General features: G+C 46.0%; 1 protein-coding gene across 1 annotated transcript in view; it reads right to left on the bottom strand.

The window, feature by feature from the left end:
• The window catches only part of LOC6587610, a 45,863-nt gene that overhangs the window by 23,189 nt on the left and 2,363 nt on the right, over window positions 1-20,311 (bottom strand). Inside the window, exon 2 of the mRNA XM_002013071.2 lies at window positions 3,257-4,022. Within this exon, the coding sequence (XP_002013107.1) occupies window positions 3,257-3,437 (181 nt within the window). The 5' untranslated portion in view covers window positions 3,438-4,022. The remainder of the gene's footprint in view (window positions 1-3,256; window positions 4,023-20,311) is intronic.

The raw sequence follows: 20,311 nt of genomic DNA, 5'->3' as shown, positions 1-20,311 counted from the left end.
GAAGAGGAGCATACCAATGCTTGCCAAATTTTGCTAATGATAAATAAATTATGCGACAGCAGCCGCACAAAACACCACCCAAGCCACCAACCAGCCACCCAGTCAGGCAACCACAGGCACAAAACAAATAAACTCGCTTCGCAATGCCAAAAGATAAGTATGCGCCCCATTGTCCCTTGCCCCGCACACATTAAAGCCGCTCCTGGGTTGGGCCTGGATGGCGCAGAATGGGGCGGGATCGCATTACTGAGAGAGCAAGCGCACATGCGTTAATAAACAAAATCTGTTGCTAATGTACAAAATAAGTTAATTATGGGAACGCAAATGCGAAAATGCGAAATGCGAATTACGAAAATGATGCCGGCTCTGATGCCGGCGACAACTTTTGCAGCTTTTCCGAAACTCCCCAAGTGGGGACTCTGGTAGTGAAGCAGTCGAAGTGGGGGCAGATTCCGGTTGCAGTACGTAGTGTGGCGGAGGGGAGACTGTGACCCCTGGCTGCGTCTCGCTTGCACTATGCTTTGTTCTTTGTGCGCGATAATTGCGTTTTATGGCAAAGGCAAAGGCAAACAAATAAACAAACCCAAATTCGAGAAAACAAACAAACAGAGATACAGATCTGGGTGTACGCGTGTGCTGTATCTGTGTGCAGGCAACAAATAATTACAAATTGCATTAATAATATACAAACACAAAACGCGGTGGCTAAGCTTGCCCCAAGACCCAAACCAGAGCACCATCTGTACGACTATTTGCGCCGCTCCCCCCCTGTCACTAGCTTCGAACTATTTACCTTTATGCAATTTTTGCATGACTGGCATAATTTGTTTGGCAATCGAAAAATGTTGCATCGCCTGCCCACCGGCCCGTGCCGCATTGGTTTTGAAATGCCACTGCATGTGCCACAGGCCGAATTTACACAGCGGAGAACCGCAAGAAAATTTACATATTTTATTTGTAATTTGTTTGCCGCTTGTCAATATTATTTTTCAATTAATATTTCAATGATAAAACGAGAAACTTGTATCGCTGTTTAGTACCCATTTTATCGCTGAGGATAAGGATATACATATGTACTTATTCATGTTCTAAAAACATGTTTTAGCAGGGAAATCGATGGATTTGCCAATTGAATTATTCACAAAATTCCACAGGCAGCTGTTGAAACAATGGCAGTAGGGAATATTGATGGTATAAATAAATCTAATTAGTGGGTATCTACCAGTCGTCGCTCTCGCTGGAACCTGTCCGTACTGCCATTTATATTCCACTCATTCTGGGTGGGGGAATCCATGAAATTGATTTGGGCAGAGCAAAACGCGTTTTTAGTTCATGTATTCGAATGCATTTCAAAATTATGGTTGAATCGCATTTCCCTATATGGCGAAATTGATTATAAATAGATCGCGGCATTGTCCACCGGATTTTATGGAAATATGGCCAGGGCCAGGGACTATGCAGATTCAGTGCAGTTCGTAATTGACGAATAAAAGTTGTTATGCAGTCAGTGAACTAATAAACTCTATAATCGAATCAAATGAAATCTATAACTAATCCGAATCACTCTTTGGATCGTGATTTATGGGCCTACTCTAGAGAGTTCCTTGGGGAATAGTTATTGCCCCACTCAGCCATACATCACCACAATTGATGCCCATTTGAAGTTCTAATTCACTTTTACAAATACACCACTTTGCTGCTAACCCTAACCCTAACCCATTAACCCCCATCCATTAGAGGAGCCCGGGCCCGCACCTCCATCTAATAAAGCAGTGGCGATACACTCCCCTCCTCCTCGACACCCCAGTGCACTGGGGCGCTCTGCAAATCTTCACAATACCCTGAGTGCCAAAGACCCAACGCAACAACATTTCCGAACAAGTCACGGATCACGGCACACAAATCTCTCCCCCATTCAATTCCCCAGCTCCGCGATAGCCGAAAAATGCACTTCAATGGCCGGGCTGGGGCCGGGGCTGGGGCTGGGGCTCGGCTCCCATTGAAATGCGATGCACATTTGGACGGGTTGCTGCTTAAGCTGTTCATTAGCGGCCACGTCGACACTGGAGCTGGAGTAATGAAGCAACAGCCTGACACAGATTTGCTTTGGCAAATGTGGATACGGAATGGAATGGAATGGTTCTGTTCGAATCAGAACGGGCAACGAAACGGCAGGAGGGAGCGTCATTAAAAACTTTTTACAAGCGTTCAGCATCAGCATTAGCGCTCCGGCTACAGCTCCAGCCTCGAATGCGACTCCCGGCTACGGCTCCTCTTGTCACCATCGGGCGACAGGCATTTAGAAGTGAGTGTACGGAATCTGATTCCGTTGCTGATTGTCATTGACAGGCATTCGAGTGGCTGTCCCCTGTCTGTCCGTGCGCCTGACACCTCTCCACCGCTTAGATACCGCCGACCGACCGCCTCGGGCTGTCAATCCTTTTTATTGCTCCTCTCGCCACTCCGTTCCGCCATCGCTCTCAAGTAGATCTTTGCCACTTCGTCAATCAATTGGCGTCGGATCTGTGTGGCTGCTCTTGTGCCCCTTTTATTTGTATTTTATTATGCCAAAGTGTTGTTTCGACTGTCATTTTCTGTGCCGCCCCCACCAAGTATTTCAAGTATCGATTGTCTGTATCTATCTCAAAGGGTGTGTGAGTATCACTCACACCCCTCCGGGCCGGCTGCTATTCGATTTTTATTGGAGTTGGCGCTGGAGTTTCGAGCTGCTGAAAGTTTTCCGCTGGCTGGGAATCTGGCGGACACACTCCAGGCATTTAATTGAGCAGCCACAGTAGTGATGGTGGCTTTGACTCTGCCAGCGGACTTTGGCAAAAAGTGGAGCAGTCAATTGAGTTAAGGGCTCGAGTGTTGGTGGAATAGGGCCAGGCAATGTGATTGTGGTTGACATTGTCCCTGCCTCCCATGCTCCCAGATGCCCAGATACTACTTGAAAAGGGATGACAGGTCCGGAGTGGGGGTAGGAAGCCAGACAAATATACTTCATTAAATTGTACAAATGAAACTCTTAAAATGTGTGTCGGCAGTCAAGGGTCTAAGATCGTGCTTGATGATTTGAAATTTGTTTCAGCTATGAGCGGAAAATATTTAAAAAACTTTGATGGCTGGAAAAATATATTGGCCTTGTAGCAAGAAACAATGTTATTCTCACTGAAGATGGCTTTCCAATATTCGACTTTGATGTGTCTGAGTAAACACTATTTTAAACTTAAGACTAAACAGCGTTTCGACTTACCCATGCTCAACAGCAGGACGGCGAGCAGCACAAGGCAGAGACGCGTCTGGAAGGCCCCGTAGTTTGGCTCGCGTCTCCGGCGGTGCTGTCTATGGGCCGTATCCAATGCCTTCTGGTGTCTCATTTTGTGGATATCGGCCGAGTCCGCTGACAAATCTTTGCGCAGTTGCAGCTCCAACATGATGGGGAGTAACTCGTGAGCTGGCGGTGGAGGGGGCAGGCACTGTCTTTCGCTCAGAAGACGCCCAACATTTGCGGGAAGACTATTTAATAAACACTTCAGCTTCACACGCCGCGCTGTCTGTTCTGTACGTGTGTATGTACGGATATAAGGGGTAGTGGTTGTGGGGTTCGACTGGGAGTGGGATGCTGTGGAATATGCAAATTGTAGATGTCTCTCCTCGCTTCAGTTTGACGGGGCTTGGGTGGGGCTGGCAAATTGGCTCATAAACAAAATGTCTGCCTCTTGGGCTATGTTCCGCTAACAAGCACTGCGGTAATTAATAATTTTCTTGGGGCCTCAATTTTTCACTTTCACTCGAGTTTGCTTTTGATTTGCACTCCACGGATTTGCACATTTTGCCGACAATCAATCGATTGTTTATTCATTTCGATTTCCGCCTTTTAATTATCGGTCTTGCTTTATTTTTTTGCGATTCGTTTAGACGAAATCCATTTGGCTAGAGTAATTTCTTTCAGTTCGCACTCTCATAAATGGCTGGATAGTACTGTGTGTGTGGGTCCAGCTGCTGTTGCCGGATGTGAGCTGCAAGGCGGAACGAATAATAAACAATGTTTAGTTGTTGTATAATTAAACAGCTCTCAAAATGCATGGCCCTCTCAAATCTCAAATCTCAAAATGATCCACAGCTGTCACGGTCGCGAACGCTACCGCAAAGACGCGTTATTTGGCGTGTAAACAAGACCCCGGCAGCAATCCCGAAGCCGTCTAAACACGGACCGAAACGAACCGAACCGAACCGGAGAGAAGAGACAGAGACAAAGACGGGACCCTACAACAGAGAACAATCCGTGCCTACGACAAGTTGACAAACGAATGAAAACTCATCAAGGCTCGACAGCGGAGGACAGCCGCAAGAACACACCCACCCCGAAAACAAGACACGAGAACGGGACCGGGAACGAGAACGAGCATTTCCAAAATTAGCGCGCTGGAAAATGTTCTGGAAGCAACATGTTCGGGAAGCCTGGCAACATGCTGCCAACGACCGCCCGCCCGCCCTATGGACAATGTTGCCAGCCTGCCGCTGTCGACAGGAAGTGCAGCCCTAGCCCTATCCCTATCCTATACAAAGCCAAAGCAAATATGATAAACAATATCAAATCATCAAAAACAGTAGCAGAAAAAAGGAGTAGCAGAAATCCAAGCACAAAAAAAAACGAGCATAATAATAATGACAAGAACAAAACGGGCTCTTTGTGAGTGCAAATTTTTTGTTTGTGCTAATGAGGCTGTGCACAAGTGGCAGGCACTTGAGCCTGAATGAGCATGTCGATCTCCGCTCCGCTCCGCTCCGCTCTGCTCCGTGTGTATGTGGCCTCATTCATGCTGCATGCTGCATGCAACTCCCGGCCGGCTGTGAAGCCGGAGTTGAGGATGCGGCCACTTAACCCGTTCCGTTACTGTTTCTGTTTCGGTTTTTTGCAACTGTTTGCACTCGGCCCTGCGGTCGCTGCTCCAGCACTCTGTTTATTTAAGTTTCAATTACTTTTTGCTACCCCTGGATTGGCAGGCGTTCAAGCAACACACAGACCATTTTCTTGCCTTTCATTGCAGCGTTTTGTAAGGATTCCCGGCTGGGCAGGAGCAGGGGGTGAGGTCTGAAGGCCGCTGTCCATTAAGTGGACTGCATGAGGCACAGGATATAGACGATATAGTCGACTGTAGTAGTTGATAGTAAAAACTATCAAACTAAACTCTCATAGTCATATATCCTCGACTGCTGAAGGCTAGCCTCAGTTTTATGTACGTCACCTACAATAAACGAATACAATATACCCTGTAGCCCTCCCAGTACCGAGTAAGTAGATCAACTCAAGTGCAATGACATCAGGGAAAGCATTCATAATGCTCATTAGCTCCGCTGGCCCTCACCCTCTTTACGGGACCACTCGGTGGCCATGTCAAAATGCCATTTTTATGTGGCACACGCGTTGCACTGTTTCTGGCAGCTTATCGATGCCACTGCCACTGCCACTGCCCTTTTCCCTGATCCTCCACACACTTCTCCACTTGGATTTTATGGCCTGCAGCATGCAGCACACCTCGATTAATACGTACAGAAGCTAGATGGAGCTATATGGCACAACATGCCCATGCACTTAGCAGTTTTATTGTATTGTATGTCTCCATGTCGTGGCAGCCACAGCAGCAACCCCTTGACAAACGCAACACGTGCGATTCGAGAATTTTATATAAGTGTTTATTAGCCTCTTCAGACTCTTGTTGGTGCTCCCCACCTCTCCGTGTTGCTCCGGATTGCTTACTTCCCCCTTGAAGAGGGAGACCAGATGGGGTCTGACTGACATTGACGACGCTGACATGTTTTTAGTGCTCCAATGAAAATTAAAACACATAAAAATTGCTGAGAAACCGCACAATTATATGTGAGGATTGGCGGCTGAGGTAACACGGGAGTGGAATGGAATGGAATGGAATGGGTGTGGCATGTTGTTATGTTGTTGCGCCTGAGAGCTATAAATGAATGAAATTCTGCGTTACGGTTGATTCAAGGCCATATTCCTGGGCTAAACGCTAAATTATCCTCAGGGACTAGCGCTTAGAGCGCTCAACTAATGAGTTTCCCGAGAAAGGAGTGTATTGGGATTACGTGGTATAATATGTATTAATTAGACAGATATAATAGAAATTATTACACTCTGCATAGACCTGGTTACAGCCTAAATGCCACACTCACTCATTGGCCTGCAATTGCTTTTCCCTGTGCATTTAAAAGTTTGTATCTGTGTCACATTTGCTGGCAGCTCTCATCTCATTGTCAATGCACATTGTTGCTCTATTTTAGAACACACAGAGCCTCCAGAAGGACACCCATGCCCATAAGGACGGTCGTGCAATCTAGCACCTTGTCAGTCTATTGTGGCAGACAATTTGGTATTGGTAGCGCCGAGCACGACGAACACGTTGACATTGCACCGCAGAGAGCCATGTCGGCTACTGCCAGCCACACCTCTCTCCTGCCTCTCCGATGCCTTGGTTGCCCCGGCTGCTGTTTGCCGCCCTTTGTCAGACCGAAAAATGCAAATTTTCTTTGACATGGCCAAGTACAAGATAATAATTCTCTCGCACATGCCGAGTGCGGCCGTATCTGCACTTCCCCCGTGTCACCCCCCTCCATAGAACACTCACAATTTCCGGCTTCTCGTAGGCAGTCCCACTCTTTCCATCCAGCTATCTTTCTCTCTCTTTCTCTGGGTGCTTCTGTATCTTTGTCACACATGGAGGAGCCCCAATTGAAATTTATGCGTTACCTTGGTGTCAATTAAAGACATTTCTAATGCAATTTAATTTGTGCCCCGCCACGACTACACTGGGAAAACAAACGTTTTAAGAACCAGAAATAGATATAGACTGCTTTATCTAGATCCATTTTGAAATAAATCAAAACTTTTATGGCAAGTTTAATTGAAATTTGATTAAAAATCAAACAATTTTGGAAGGAAAAAACGGTTGGGTTTAGGTTTTTTCGCTTAATGCACAAACTCGTAAACATTGCCCTGTAAATGAAACCTTTCGACGCTTTTTCCAATCAATGATTATGGATACGCGTACAAGAATGTGCCCCAAGTATAACCCTGGGATGATTAGTTGCCTGCCAGGCCAATGGGTCAGGCATTTGCGGCAGGGATAATGGCCATAATGTGTAACGACGAAGCGTCCCCGTGCGAATGTATCTCAGACAATGCCTTGGCATGTTAATCGATTTGGCCGCTGGCTGGGGCACGATTGCGCTTTGATTGGGGTTGGACAATTATACGCATGCTGTAATCGAATGCACCGAATGCGAAAGCGAATGCGTCTAATGAATGCATCTCTCGGATATCATACCCGTATCTAAACCCAGCCCCAGCCCCAGCCCCAACCGCCTGCTGCAACAACGCACAATGCCAAATCCGAATTAGATGGCAGTTGGACAACGAAACTCTGGGAGGGGGGCCGCAGCCGTAGCCTTTGGAATGCAAATGTAACATGGTCATCATGTTGGCCGTTGGCCTTTTGGACATGGGCCCCAAAAGAGCAAATGCTTGCTGCCGTTCCAGGGGCGCAGAGGCGCGGGCTCCCCGGTTAATCGCCTGCTATTGTCGGGCATTATTAAATACATCAAAAAGGAGATCGGATAAGAAGGGGATATGATGGCGGCGGTTATAGTTTTAAAAATACTATATGCAAATATGTTAATGTGTCATAAAGAGGGCAACGTTTTTAATTATGCGCACATTTAATGTTTTTAATTGCAGTTTAAGCGCTACAAAGTAGGCTTTTGGCGAAACATGGAGCAAAAAGGAAAATGCCAAAATGGAAAAATGGAAATGGAAAATGGTGGGCAAACAAGAGCGGATATTCAGGCTGTGTTAAATGTTGATTTATGGCAGGAAAGGCGAACGAGAGGCAAATGGCAACCAATTCGGAATGTGAATTAAACTGCCAGCAGACCAAGACCCAACAGAGCCGGACAGAAGTTTAAATTTCTGCTTCTCGATGCTAACTATTAGGGCCAATCAGTGCAGTCTATGGCAACGGGCACGGGGTCGCTTTGAACCTGAACGAAGCACCACAAAAATGCCATCAAAATCGAGACGATGCGAGGCGAGACGAGGCGAGACGAGGCGAGGCAGCCACTTCAGAACCGCCTCAATGCCAATCCAAACAAATTGCCATGTCCCGTGGATGATGGCTCCGTACTCCGTACTCCATGTAGCATGGAGCTGTCTCTATTTTTGGCCACTGTCTGCTGGGTGGCTAGGTGGCTGGGAGTGGGAGCACTCCTGGTATTTCGCATGGAAAACATAATAATCATTGACCTTTTTATGGCTGCCTGACGCGCCTTTTAATAAATTGAAAGCACCGAAAATGTTTACTTCCTACAACTGTGCCCCACAAAGGCGGGCAACAAAGGGAAAAAATCAATGCCATGCCCCAATAAGTCAGCGGCAATAACCATTCAAGATGTCGTCATGCCACGCCCCAGAGCCGACCGGCGTCTGCCGGCAGCTTCAAGAATTTTGAGTGTAGCAAAAGGAAGAAAGAGAGAGAGTGGCAGCGAGATACAATTGAATTTCAGTGTTGGCAATTTAATTTCTTTTGTTGTCAGCGGCATAAACATTGATGAAAGAGAGATACGCGTAGGTACGCTGGCGGAGTGGGCAAGAAGAGGAGGCTGTGGCTGTGGCTGTGACTATTGCTGTGGCCACGCCCACTCTTATAGTTATTGTTGTTGCTGTTAGCATTTCGTTGACAGCAGGACAATGGGAAAACACGCCGGGATATCCGGCATACAAAATTAAACAAACAATGACAAGACAAGAACTCAACATCAGCCAAGGAGCTGCGTGCGAAGACCAAACTGAACTGACCCCAAAAAGGTTGCCCAAAGAGAGAGGCAGGAGGTGGCACTGGTGAGAGGGTGGGCGTGTCTGCAGCTGCCATGACGGAAGTGTAAGACACAGCCGGCAATGCTGCTGTTGCTGCAACAATGTGTATGCCACGTAATGACACATGGGGCAGGAGCCAGCATCAGCCAGAAGAAAGCCTGAACGCCGAGCTTCAAGAAACATAAAAGCAATTTTCTCACACATACACACAGACACAACAGGCAAGAAAAAGCAAAGAAAAGCAGAGCAAGGTCACGTCTTGTTGACCAACATTTCACTACAAATGAGTACCTATTGTGGCCGAAGCTGCCGCAGCCCCACTGCAAGGTATATCAAACAGAAGTTGAAGCCATTAGACCCTATTCGGCACCACCCAAAATCTTGTTCCCTACCTTTTACTTGTTATACACTATATTGGCCTGTCACTGCGGCTGTTGCTGTTGTCACAGCTCGGAGCTCGGAGCTCGGACCAGTCTCCAAGTGGCCGAGAGGTGCTCTTCATTCAAGCCGAGCAAAGAAAAGCACAAAGCCACCTTCTCGGCTTCGTCTACAGCCTCACGGCAGACTGCACAAAAATGAACTTGATTTTTTAGTGTACAACCAACCAACAGTGCCTGACACTGTGAAGGCTAAGGCAGTTCATAGCCTACCTGCCGCTTGGCTGGCACAACAGAGGCATAAAACAATTGTTGTCCCAGGACCGGGCTTGACCCAATAGGCAGCCTCAGGCAGCTCTGGTTGTGGCAGAAGGCAGAGTGCAAAAAGAAAGCCACTTCAAGCAGAGCAGCATCAGCAATCAGAGTGTACGTTGCCGGCTTAAAGGCAATTGTTTAAGTTGGTATAACAACTTCCTCAGAAAGCAGTCAAGAAGGTAATGTAAATGAGCTCGAATCGATAACTAAATAAAAGATGCACAGTCACAGCTGACTGCGCGTATACTCAATTACCAGGTAAATATTAACGTTTGCATATTCCTACTCAATTTCCACGGAGATCATATTCCTAGAAAACCGAATACGAGTAAATGCCAGGCCCAGTACTTCAATCAACTTCCTTGAATTACTTGGAACCTCTTGAAACCAACTGAAATCATCCCAGGACCAGTTGGAAATAATCTAAACTGGGACCTGCTTCATTTTCCCTTATGCGTTGTTTGATTTTGGGTTTTTGGACCACGAGGAGGGACTCCTCTAAGTAGCCAAACCTGAGACCTTGAGACCTCAGTCCCTGGTCCAATGCCTAATGAGCGTCAAGCCGCCAATCTTATGACTTTATGGGTCTTTCTCCATCTTCAGCACACACACACACACACACACAACAACAATGGCGCCATTAGCATCATCTTGCCCCTCTCCATGGCACCTTGCCTTCGCAGCCCCCCTCTGGGTGGGGCGGATGTTACGTTTCCGGGAAATGGTCGGAAATGGCATTTTCAAAACGAAGACTTCGTGCCGGCCCCATCCACCCATCCAAAGCCATACATTGATATAACGACCATGATGATGATGGCGATGAGAGCGGCCAGCTGCCGCTGCCTAGCCTCACCGGCCCTACTTTGCAGCAGTATCTCAGGACAGTGTCCGTCCACCCCAGCCAGCTGTTGTTTGTATAATTTTTAGCTCAGGTAGAACGATGTTGGCAAACAACAGAAGCCAGAAACAGTAGGTGGCCCCAGCAAGGGGCATGGAGCATGGAGCATGGAGTCGTCTTTAAGCATCCCGGAAATGGCGACAAAGGCGCTTAAGCGGCTTTAAGAATGTCCTGCCCTACGAAATGTCCTCTCCGGCACCCACTTGTCGCCTAATGCAATCACAGCCAATGCCAATGCATTCGAAGTTTAAGTGCCAAAACACTTACTTAATGGAAATTACTTGAGATTCCTCCTCCTCTGTCGTACTCCGCTACTTGACACGGCCCAGTACATCCATCGATAGGCAGATGCCAAGAGCTGAGCAATCACGTGCTCTCTGAAGATGCAAAGGATGACGGAGAGTGGGAAACGGATTGGGTGGTGGACTGGACTGGTGTGGAGTGGAGTGTTGGGAGGAGTGGTGGCATCGGTAGCCACTTGAGTGTGTCATGTCCGCACGATTTTTGCTAAAAATCATTTAACGGCAATGTGCCGGAAATGCGAGACATCCCCGAACACACAGACACAGACACAGACGGGCACAGACAGGCACAGTCAAACAGGGGCAAACATCCGAACAGATGCGAATTTCTGCCAATTGATTGACTCGGCGCCAGGACATGCTGGGCGCACAGAACACAGGGAACAGAGGGAACACAGGGAACACAAGGAACTGTTTAAATTTCAAACTGGCTCGTTGTCAGCAGTAATGTCACCAGCACGTAATACGAACGTGTAGTTGTGCACCACTCCCACTAGTGTCTGTCTGGATCTGCAGAGCTCTGGCTCTGTTTTTGTGTTCATGTGTGTTTAGCAATTTCAAAATTGTTGTGTTCAATCAGAACCGTTTTGCCAAAGCCCAGACAAGTATCAACCTAAATCGATAGAAGCATCGAATCATCGTCACCGTCAGCTCTCAAGGCTCAAGTGGTGCGAAGGCATCCAAGGGAGAGGCCCTGAGAAATAGAAGCCCTAATAGTTGTTCGAACCAGAGCCCGAGCCAGAGCCAGAGCCCGGTGGACTGTGAGGCTGACAGTTGATTCTGAGACTTCAGTTGGCCAAACATTTTGCCACTGCACATTGTTTGCTGTGCAATCTTCAGAGAGATGTTTGATAGATATTGCAAGGATATCCTGTAGCTCTGTGAGAGGGAACTGACCAACCAGAGGAATAGCAGCAGTGTTTGATAGAAAATATCGTCTTAATGATGAATGTAAGCAGATTAAACTATAATAAATAATATTTAAAATAATACACAGAATAAAGGCAGTAGATCATATGGTACTCAGAAAATGGAAACATTTCAATATCAAAATTTGCAATTCGCAAAGAACGAAAATCAAAAATTCGACCATCGTTAAAAAGCCCGCAAATAATGGATCTCGTATCATCTTAAAATGCATCAGTACCCCCCACTTTAATGGTCAAAGTACCATTAGGGTGCCATATTACAATATAGTACTACCCACTGACCCAGAAACACACAAACACACACACACACACATAAACGAAGCGCACGCAGAAAATGCATAAGAAAGCGCCAAAAACTTTCTCCATAAATAAAAATTGAGAAACATGGAAAAGGCGAGGAACGGAGGAACGGAGGACCGGAGGGCAGGTCCAGGTCAAAGATAATAATAATAAAAAACCGCTCAAAGATGCTGCCAAAAGGCAAGATGCAAAAGAAAAAATCAGCGAAAAAGAAACACGCACACACACACACACACACACACTCACAAGGGTACAACAAGAAGAAAAACAAAGGAAAATGGAAAAGAGGAAACTTGAAATCTTTCTTCTTGCCATTCTGAGCATTTTTTTCTTCTTATTTTTATTTCATTTTGCGTGGAGTTGAGTGAGTTAGCGTTGGCATTTGTCAGTTGCTGGCTGTCAGCGCTCACTTCCTTGGCTCTCAGCGTCTTCGTCCTGCGGGCCAGAGTTCGCACTGTGTCTGCAGCTTGCCGCAACTTTTAATAAACTTGGCAACCATTTTTTTCCCTCCTTTGTTTCGCTGTTGCAAAGGTTACGCACGCACACACCCAAATACTTCTACAACGAGTATGCTATATATATACGTGGGGTATATAGGGTAGGGTACAAAAAGGGAGAAGAATCTCGAGAGTAGCGAAAAAGTTTTACAACCAAACTCAAATTGAAGCAGTTAAATGGCGTATTGTTTTGCAAAATACTCGTACTTGACCAGCTTTCGTCTCTCTCCCCCTCTCGGCCTCGTCCGGGGCTGGGAGTGAGAAGTTTTGACCAACAAATTGTCAAGTTTTACGAGTATGCATGGCCGTTTAGCAAGAGTTCTTTTTTATGTCTCGCCTCGGCTTTGATGTGATTTTTATGGGCCCGCCCCCGTTGTAGCGTTTTGATCAGGAATCAGGGAACTTTCTATGGCAATAGCTCAATCGATTCAAGAGCTCTAGAGGACAGAACTTGGTTTATTATTACAGCACTTTCGCTGGCGCTGCGGTTTCCGCTGGCGAAGCTGCTGCATTAGACACTAATTAGTAGCAGCTACAAAAACAACGACTTGCAAATTAGTGTAGCATAACTTGAGGCACTGCAAGTGAAATATTTGCAAATTTGCGAAAGCAAGCCGCCAAGTTATTCCACCAACGAGTATCTATGTGTGTGGGAGAGTGCCTCTAACATGGCAGGCACACACTCGTATATATTCATTTATTATGCGTATGTGTGAGTGTGTGTGTGTGTTTAGTTACTGTTGCTGCTGATGTTGCTAGGTTTGCTTTTGCTTTTGCTGCGGCTGCGGCTGACGCTTCCAAAACTTTCAAATGAGACGCCTGCCGTTGCAATTATGCTGGAAATACCATTACACCTACACAACCGCACCCACACAGAGACAGCGCCCACTCCACGCCACGCCACAGTTCCCGTCTGTGCCACAGTTTGGTGCACTAATTAAAGAAAACTCCACCACAGAACGCCGGGCTGCAGCTAGAGGGATACAAAGCTGAACACGGAAAGCATACGTATACGTATACAAGTAGAACCAATCTGCCTCAACGATTGTTCAAACATTTGCATAAATTGCTGCACAAACTATTTAAAGCAATAACTAAAAGTAATTTGTTTTGCTTCGCAAAGCACAACGACGCCTTGTGGCTGCTCCAAATATTTGCACAGTTGTTTGTTGCACAGCCCAACAGAAAAAAGCCGAAATGAAATTAAACAATTCCAAAGGAAACCTAACCACACCAAGATTAAGAGCCGGCTCTACAGACATCGCCAGTTGACATCTTCAATTATTTATTTATGCCTTCGCCAGTTGATTTATTTATAACATATTTAATTTTCCAAAATCCCTGCAACAGCCGCTCCGTGTTGCCCGGCGTTAGGGGCAAGGGGCTAAGCTGTTGCTTTTATCTTGGACATAATTTAAAAACGAGTCCAAAATTCATGATTTTCCGTAGATATACTGAAATACACTGAGCTCATTCTGTGCAGAATTTCGTGTGCCAGGCACTTGTCACTTTCTGTTTGCGTAATTAAGCAAATTTTTATATACTTGTTAAAGTATACTCTTGAAAAGGGTCCTATCGAAAGACAAGAACAGCCGTACGCCAACCCCCGGCTCACTCGCTCGTGATGATACGAGTATCGGACGACGACGACGACCCAAAGGCTTTATATATAGTAGGGAGACTGCTTATGGCTGCCTATCTGCCCGATTCTCTCTATAATTATCTAGTCCATATTCGTTAACAATGTATTTTAAATTTTCTACTACAGAATTTGACTTCACGAAACTTCAGTATCGGATCACTATATCAAAAAAAGTAGCTCCCATAGAAACAACCAATCATAGATTGAATAAATTTAAAAACATTTTTTAATAAAGCTGTCACGGGGTTCCAACTGCAAATTGAATATTGTACAAAAAATTGTAGTTGCTTGGCAAAGTGGAAAGGGTAAACGGGGGTAAAATCCCAGGAACGCCCCCAACTTTATGAATTTTTGGGGAACTTCTTGAAAAACTTGTCATTTACATACAAATTTGATATGCAGGAGCATGCCACACATGTGTCTGCCTGTGCGGCTAGACGCCGGCACTTTAATAAGCAACGCCGCAGAGGGCAAGGCCCAATTTAATTTTGTTTCAGCTTTTTTTAAGTGGGTTACCCACTTTCGTCCTGGAGGAATGCCTTTGATGTTGGGACCTAAAGTTCGGGATTTGGCTGGAAGCGAGTCCGGGGTCAATGGAACCCTTTTTTTGTTTGTAGGAGGCTGCCGCTGTCACGCTGTCAGATCTCAACATAAGAAGGTGGTATTCGGTTTATTTTTGTGCCAAAGTATGTTTCGAGTGCTTGGAAGTGGCTGCCAGATACTTATGACGAGTAGCTGGCTCTGGGATTCTACATTCAGCAGGCTCTCATTTAATAATTCACTTTCATTAGGCGAAAAATAAGTGCGAGCGGAGCGGAATAAAACTGTACGACCGCAACTTAATGAGAGCACCCCCACCGCCCACCGCCGACCGCCCTCCGCCACAGTGAAATGTTTTATGCCACGAGCCACGCCCCGCTCATTAAAAGTAACCAAACTGTTGGGGACCACAAACCCAATGACAACGACAAGAAGAATAGGGGGAAAATGGCGCCAACAACACATGAAACGCGGCCAAAAAGGCAGCCAGCAAGGAGCTTTCAGGTCTCCCTGTGGCACTCTCTCCTCCAGAGTGCCTGTTTGTCTCAGTCTCTGCTGCCACTGCTTCACCCACTCCCCGTTGCCGTTCCCGTTCCCGGTCCTTTTGCTGGCTTCCTGTTCACGTTACAGCTATCAACGCTAATGACGAAAGCGCGCAAAGTTTGCATTTACTGGGAAAGTGAAAGGACACTAAACATGCCCACAGGGTGTGTCCAGCACAAAAATCACAAAAGAGCATAAAATTAGCGAACGATGTCGCCTCTCCTCTGCCTCACTCAATCTCACAGCGAGTCCCTGCCTCACCCTCTCTGCATCTTCCTACAGCTACACTCAGAGAAACAATGCGTCTTCACGATTTGCTCCAGTCAGTGACCTATAAAACAAGTCTTGGGTCGTCCGTCGTGCCCCGATATTTTACTCATATTGGAGCGAGCCAGGGGTTGCGCAGAGTGCTTGCCCTCTAGTCTGGATTATGATCTTTCATCTGGAAGGATCTGTTCTGCAGCAATTATTATCTTCGCTGTCGTTAATATTATCCAATTATATTAAACATAAACATACGTATGTTTTTTGCGAGTGTAGGAGGACTATGTTTCGTTACTTTATTTTAAATTTCCCCCTCGACAAAGACCTAATGGAAAGGGCGGGCAGCCGGGAATTTCTGGGACAGAGTCCCACCAGTCCAAGCTGGTGGCTCCACAAGCACTCCCATGATGAATTCATGCCCATCATTTTGCTTGTAACCAAACTTGTGATTGTTGCTGTTGTTTTTTTTTTTTTGTCTGTTGCTCTTTTTTCGGTTGTGGTGGTACACTGAGCCGGGCTGTCCTGATTTTTCATCCTAGTCCCCCCCTAGTCACAGCCAACCATCCATCCATCTATCCAGCGCACTTACACGAGTTGGTCATTAGCTACGCCTGCCAGCAAATTATTTGGCTGGATGCGGCGATGGCCAAACCATATTGTTACTGCTGGTGGTGCTTCCCTTGCTGTGGTTCTTGTCATTGTGGCTCTTGTAGGCGGTTATGATAAACATCAGCAGGCAGCCACACTGCAGCATCAAGGGCTGGGATGGGTGGTTGGGTGGTTGGGTGGCTTGGGTGACTCCCTTTTGTTGGCCAGTGGAGCACAAATTTTCGCGTGCGTTGCGCCACAAGTTTAATTTTACAGATGGCCATTGCTGTGGTTGTTTTTGTTGTTGTTGTTGTTGCCGTAGGTTTGAGGTTTGTTGAAAATGTTCATGTCAAGTACTTAAAATTGTTGTCCCTGCCTCTGTTTCTATTTCTGTCTCTGGCGCTGTTGTTGCACGAATCACCGGGGAGCCGTAGAGCTTTGTGGAAATAGAAAAATTGTTGGTCATGCAACATGCTAAAAAATTAACGCAATTTTTGTTATATTTTGTTTTATTCATGTAATATGGGGGGAGTGGTTATGTCGGTGCGTGTCTGTGTGTGTGGGTGTGTAGCAAATAACAGGAATTAGTGTAAGTGTGGGGGAGTGGTGTGGTCCGCTCAATATTATTTTTGGTATTTTTCTCGAAAACTTTTATGATTTATTTCGCTGGGGTCCCTCTGCGACTCTATCTATGTATTTCTCTATAAATAAAATCTCACCCTAACGATATACTCCCTATTTAATAGACAAATAAATTCCATTAGCATTTTAATGATGTATTTTCCAGACGAAATTATATGAATATTGTATTAGCAGGCCAGGCCTTTCGGCCTTTCGTGCAATTTCATGGGCATTACCCGTACAAATAGTACACAAGGTAAGCCCACGATGAAATCCAATATTAAATTGTGGCCGCGTCTGGTGTCCGTCCTATGGCCCTCTATTGATTGTATTGACTAACGGTTTCTTTCGGCTGCTGTTCCTATAAAAATGTAAATTTCCTTTTATTGTTGCGAGATTTATTAGACGAACTGTATGTGTCCCCGCAACGGGGAAAACTGCTGATTTGCAGGGATTACTCGGGCAACAAATGTCGAGGCCATATATCTAGCTATATGTATTGCTGTTCCTATTCCTATTCGTATGCATGTAAATGGTTTGGAGAGGCTGCAGAATGCAGAAGGAAGAGCCATTTTTATGCCACGTGACACAGTTTTTATGCCTTTCTGCCAAATTTATGATCGTCGCTAACTGTTTTTATGATTCTGTTTGATGATTGTTTGGGTTTTCGGTCTTTCCAAGTTTTTTTTTTCGAGCCTTAGCTTTCCTCTTTTTCCCAGTGAAAACATAAATAAAATTTCGCTCCTCTGGCAATGTCAGATTTGCATTGTTTCAGGACCCCGTCGCGTTGTCAGGGACTTTGGTGCTTAGAGAGCATGTATCTGGAAATAGATGAGAAATCAATCGATTTTGCCCGAGCCCAAGCCCTGGCAGTGGCTGCGGCCGAGTAAACAATGAAATAAATATTATTATAGGCATAATAGAAATGTTAACAACGGCACGTACTAATCAAAGGCAGGCCTGTGGGCGGCAGCTCGACGAAAAATTCCGACAGGCTGTCTTTCTGTCCGTCAAGGCCAATAGGGCGAGGAATTGACAGATTCCCACTTGAGTATGCCAAAAATGTAGTCGGGAAATTGCATAAAAGCATGATTTAATGAATTTCCGGCAATAAAATAATTTAATTTTGGCCTAGTCAGAGTCCGTGGCGGAAGGGGGAGTCTGCCTAGGGGAGCGAAGCAGTAGCCGGAGGACTCTCCGGCTCATCATTAAAAATGTCAAGAGGCTTTCCCTTCCAAAAAAATCTAAGAAAAAAAAGTGCGCAAATCTCCGCATAATTTAATAACGTCAAAGTTGTGCGTCTCTCCCTCTCCATCACCCCCCAGATAGGTGGCCAAGGAGGCTGCGTGTCGCATAATAAAATTCAAGGCAGCAGGCTGGCTGGCTGACAGGAAGAAGACGCTTTTTGGGCCCGGTTCGGCATGACTTGGCCCGGCATGCCAGTGAGTACATGGCAGCCAGGCTAATCTATGAGATGTGCGAGCTGGCACCTAAGCCAGCAGCTTTGATATTTCAGCATTAGCTCCATTAAAGTCAACATTATGAATTTTAATTTCGTGCACTTTATGGCGGAGGCCACATAAGCCGTGTCTGTGTCAATTAAGTGGCAAGACGTGCCAAGGACAGGGACAGACCTGTCAGGTCTTCCTGCATTTGTCGGCTGCTGCTAATGCTGCTGCAGTGTCTCCAGCTACAGCTCCTCCAGAGCAGCCAACAATTGCTGGATGTCTGGAAAACAAAGCCACAGACAAAAGTTGAAAGTTGAAAGCCAGCTGAGGGGCAGGGCAGCTGTGAGGGCGGGGGGATTGGGACTCATTCAGCAATCGCCTTACAAGTGCAATGTCAATTTGTGCACAAAAGGATAATAAGGATTTATGTCAAATGCTGGCGCTGTTTGAGTCTTGCCAATATTTTCACAGATGACTGCACTCGCCCCGAGCGAAAATAAAACGCGGCTTAGGCACCAGCAGCAGAAGGAGCAGCCAAAAAATCAGAGAGAGAGCTTTCTCAGGGGGGATTCCCTGAGACAGTCGTGTGTGTCTGTCTAAGGGGCGTATGCTCGATCTGCTGGCAAAATTCGTGAAAGTTCAACGATTGAACTTTGCACTCAAGCACCTAATGGCTACTTAACTTATTAATTTCCTGTATTAGTAGCAACATTTCCACAAGCGACTCTCATTAAAACTGCATAAATTCGAGGAGTCGAGCCGAGACTTGGCCAAGTATCTGAAAGCAATTTTGCCAATAGTCCGATGATGCCCTAAACCAAGCCGCAAAACTCACTTGAAAAGTTTTTAACTTTCAACAAAACGAAGAACAACAACAGCAACAACAACCTTAATAGCTCGAACAAGCCCAACTTTGGCTCAGAGCTCAGAAAGTGCGCTTTGATGCTTTTGCAAGTTTTTAGTGATTTTTTGTATGTAGCCAGCTTTTAGGGTGCTCTACAGACCCGCACACACACCCAAAGGCAGACAGGGACAGGGACAGGGGCAGGGGCAGGGGTAGGGCCAAGGACTGGGACAGACGAGGGACCACCAAAAGCAATCAGTTTGCGGTACACAATGTGGGCCAGAGGTAGGATACAGAGGAGTCCCCAGCTTTGATAGAAATCATGCTGAGTTGTGAAACGTAAAATTGAATTTACTTTTGCCGCACACATTACCCACCTCTCCCTCTCCCTCTTGCTCACACCAAGATCCTGTGATTTTCCATCTGGCAGACAGTTTTTCACGCTTTTCACCACCAATTCCGAGTGGACAGAACTTGGCCGACTCCAACTCCAACCGAGTCATAAATCATTAGGCATTTCCCATATGCAAACGGTCTGGACTCGGCCTCGCTGTCTGTCTTGTCCTTCTGCCTCTCTGCCTGTCCATTGTGCCATCTTCATTGGTGTTATCACTAATCCCAGCATTAAATTCGGCTTTGACTTTCATTTACTAAAGATATAATACGAATTTCCCCACCATCCTTCCCAGTCTGGTCTGGATGGGGTTTGGTGTTCTACCCACATCAAATGTACAACATTTCCTTTCACAGCAAACGGCAAAGTGGAAAACAGAATTAGCTGGTTTTGCAACAAAGTTAATGATTCTCTTTTTGTGTGTGTGTGTGTGTGTGGCAAGGCAAACTCATTGAAAATTATAACTCTATTCGGTTGAGGCTTCCTCTGGAACTCTGAATATTTTCCCCACTGCTGTAATCAGCTTATAGTAAAATAGCCGCCGAGACCAAAGTGGAATTGAGTTCAATTGAATTGAGCTGTCTGCCTGTTGTTGTTATTGTTGTCTTCATTGTGGAATTGTTCATGTAACTGTTGTGGCATTGGTCATGTTTGCTGCTATTCGTGTTTATTTAAATGTAATTAATCTGCAGAGAAACAGAAACAGAAACAGAACTTTGCTCCCCAGAACTCAGGTTCACTCTGCGGTTAGGACTTAGGCAATTAGTTGGGAGTGAGCTCAAGAAGAGCCCGGGGCTGTCTCTGAGGGGCAAGCAGATGATGGAAAATCTCATTTCCCACACTTTGCAACTCAAATGATAATCCCTGTTTGCCATTACAGACTAAGGATACTCTGTCCATTGTGGCTAGAGTAAACTTA

The sequence above is a fragment of the Drosophila persimilis genome, unplaced genomic scaffold (genome assembly GCF_003286085.1).
Source record: "Drosophila persimilis strain 14011-0111.01,24,50 unplaced genomic scaffold, DperRS2 tig00000000-arrow-pilon, whole genome shotgun sequence".
Taxonomy (NCBI): Eukaryota; Metazoa; Arthropoda; class Insecta; order Diptera; family Drosophilidae; genus Drosophila; species Drosophila persimilis.
Note: the sequence above shows the minus strand (reverse complement) of the source record. Positions and strands in the feature narration are given on the sequence as shown.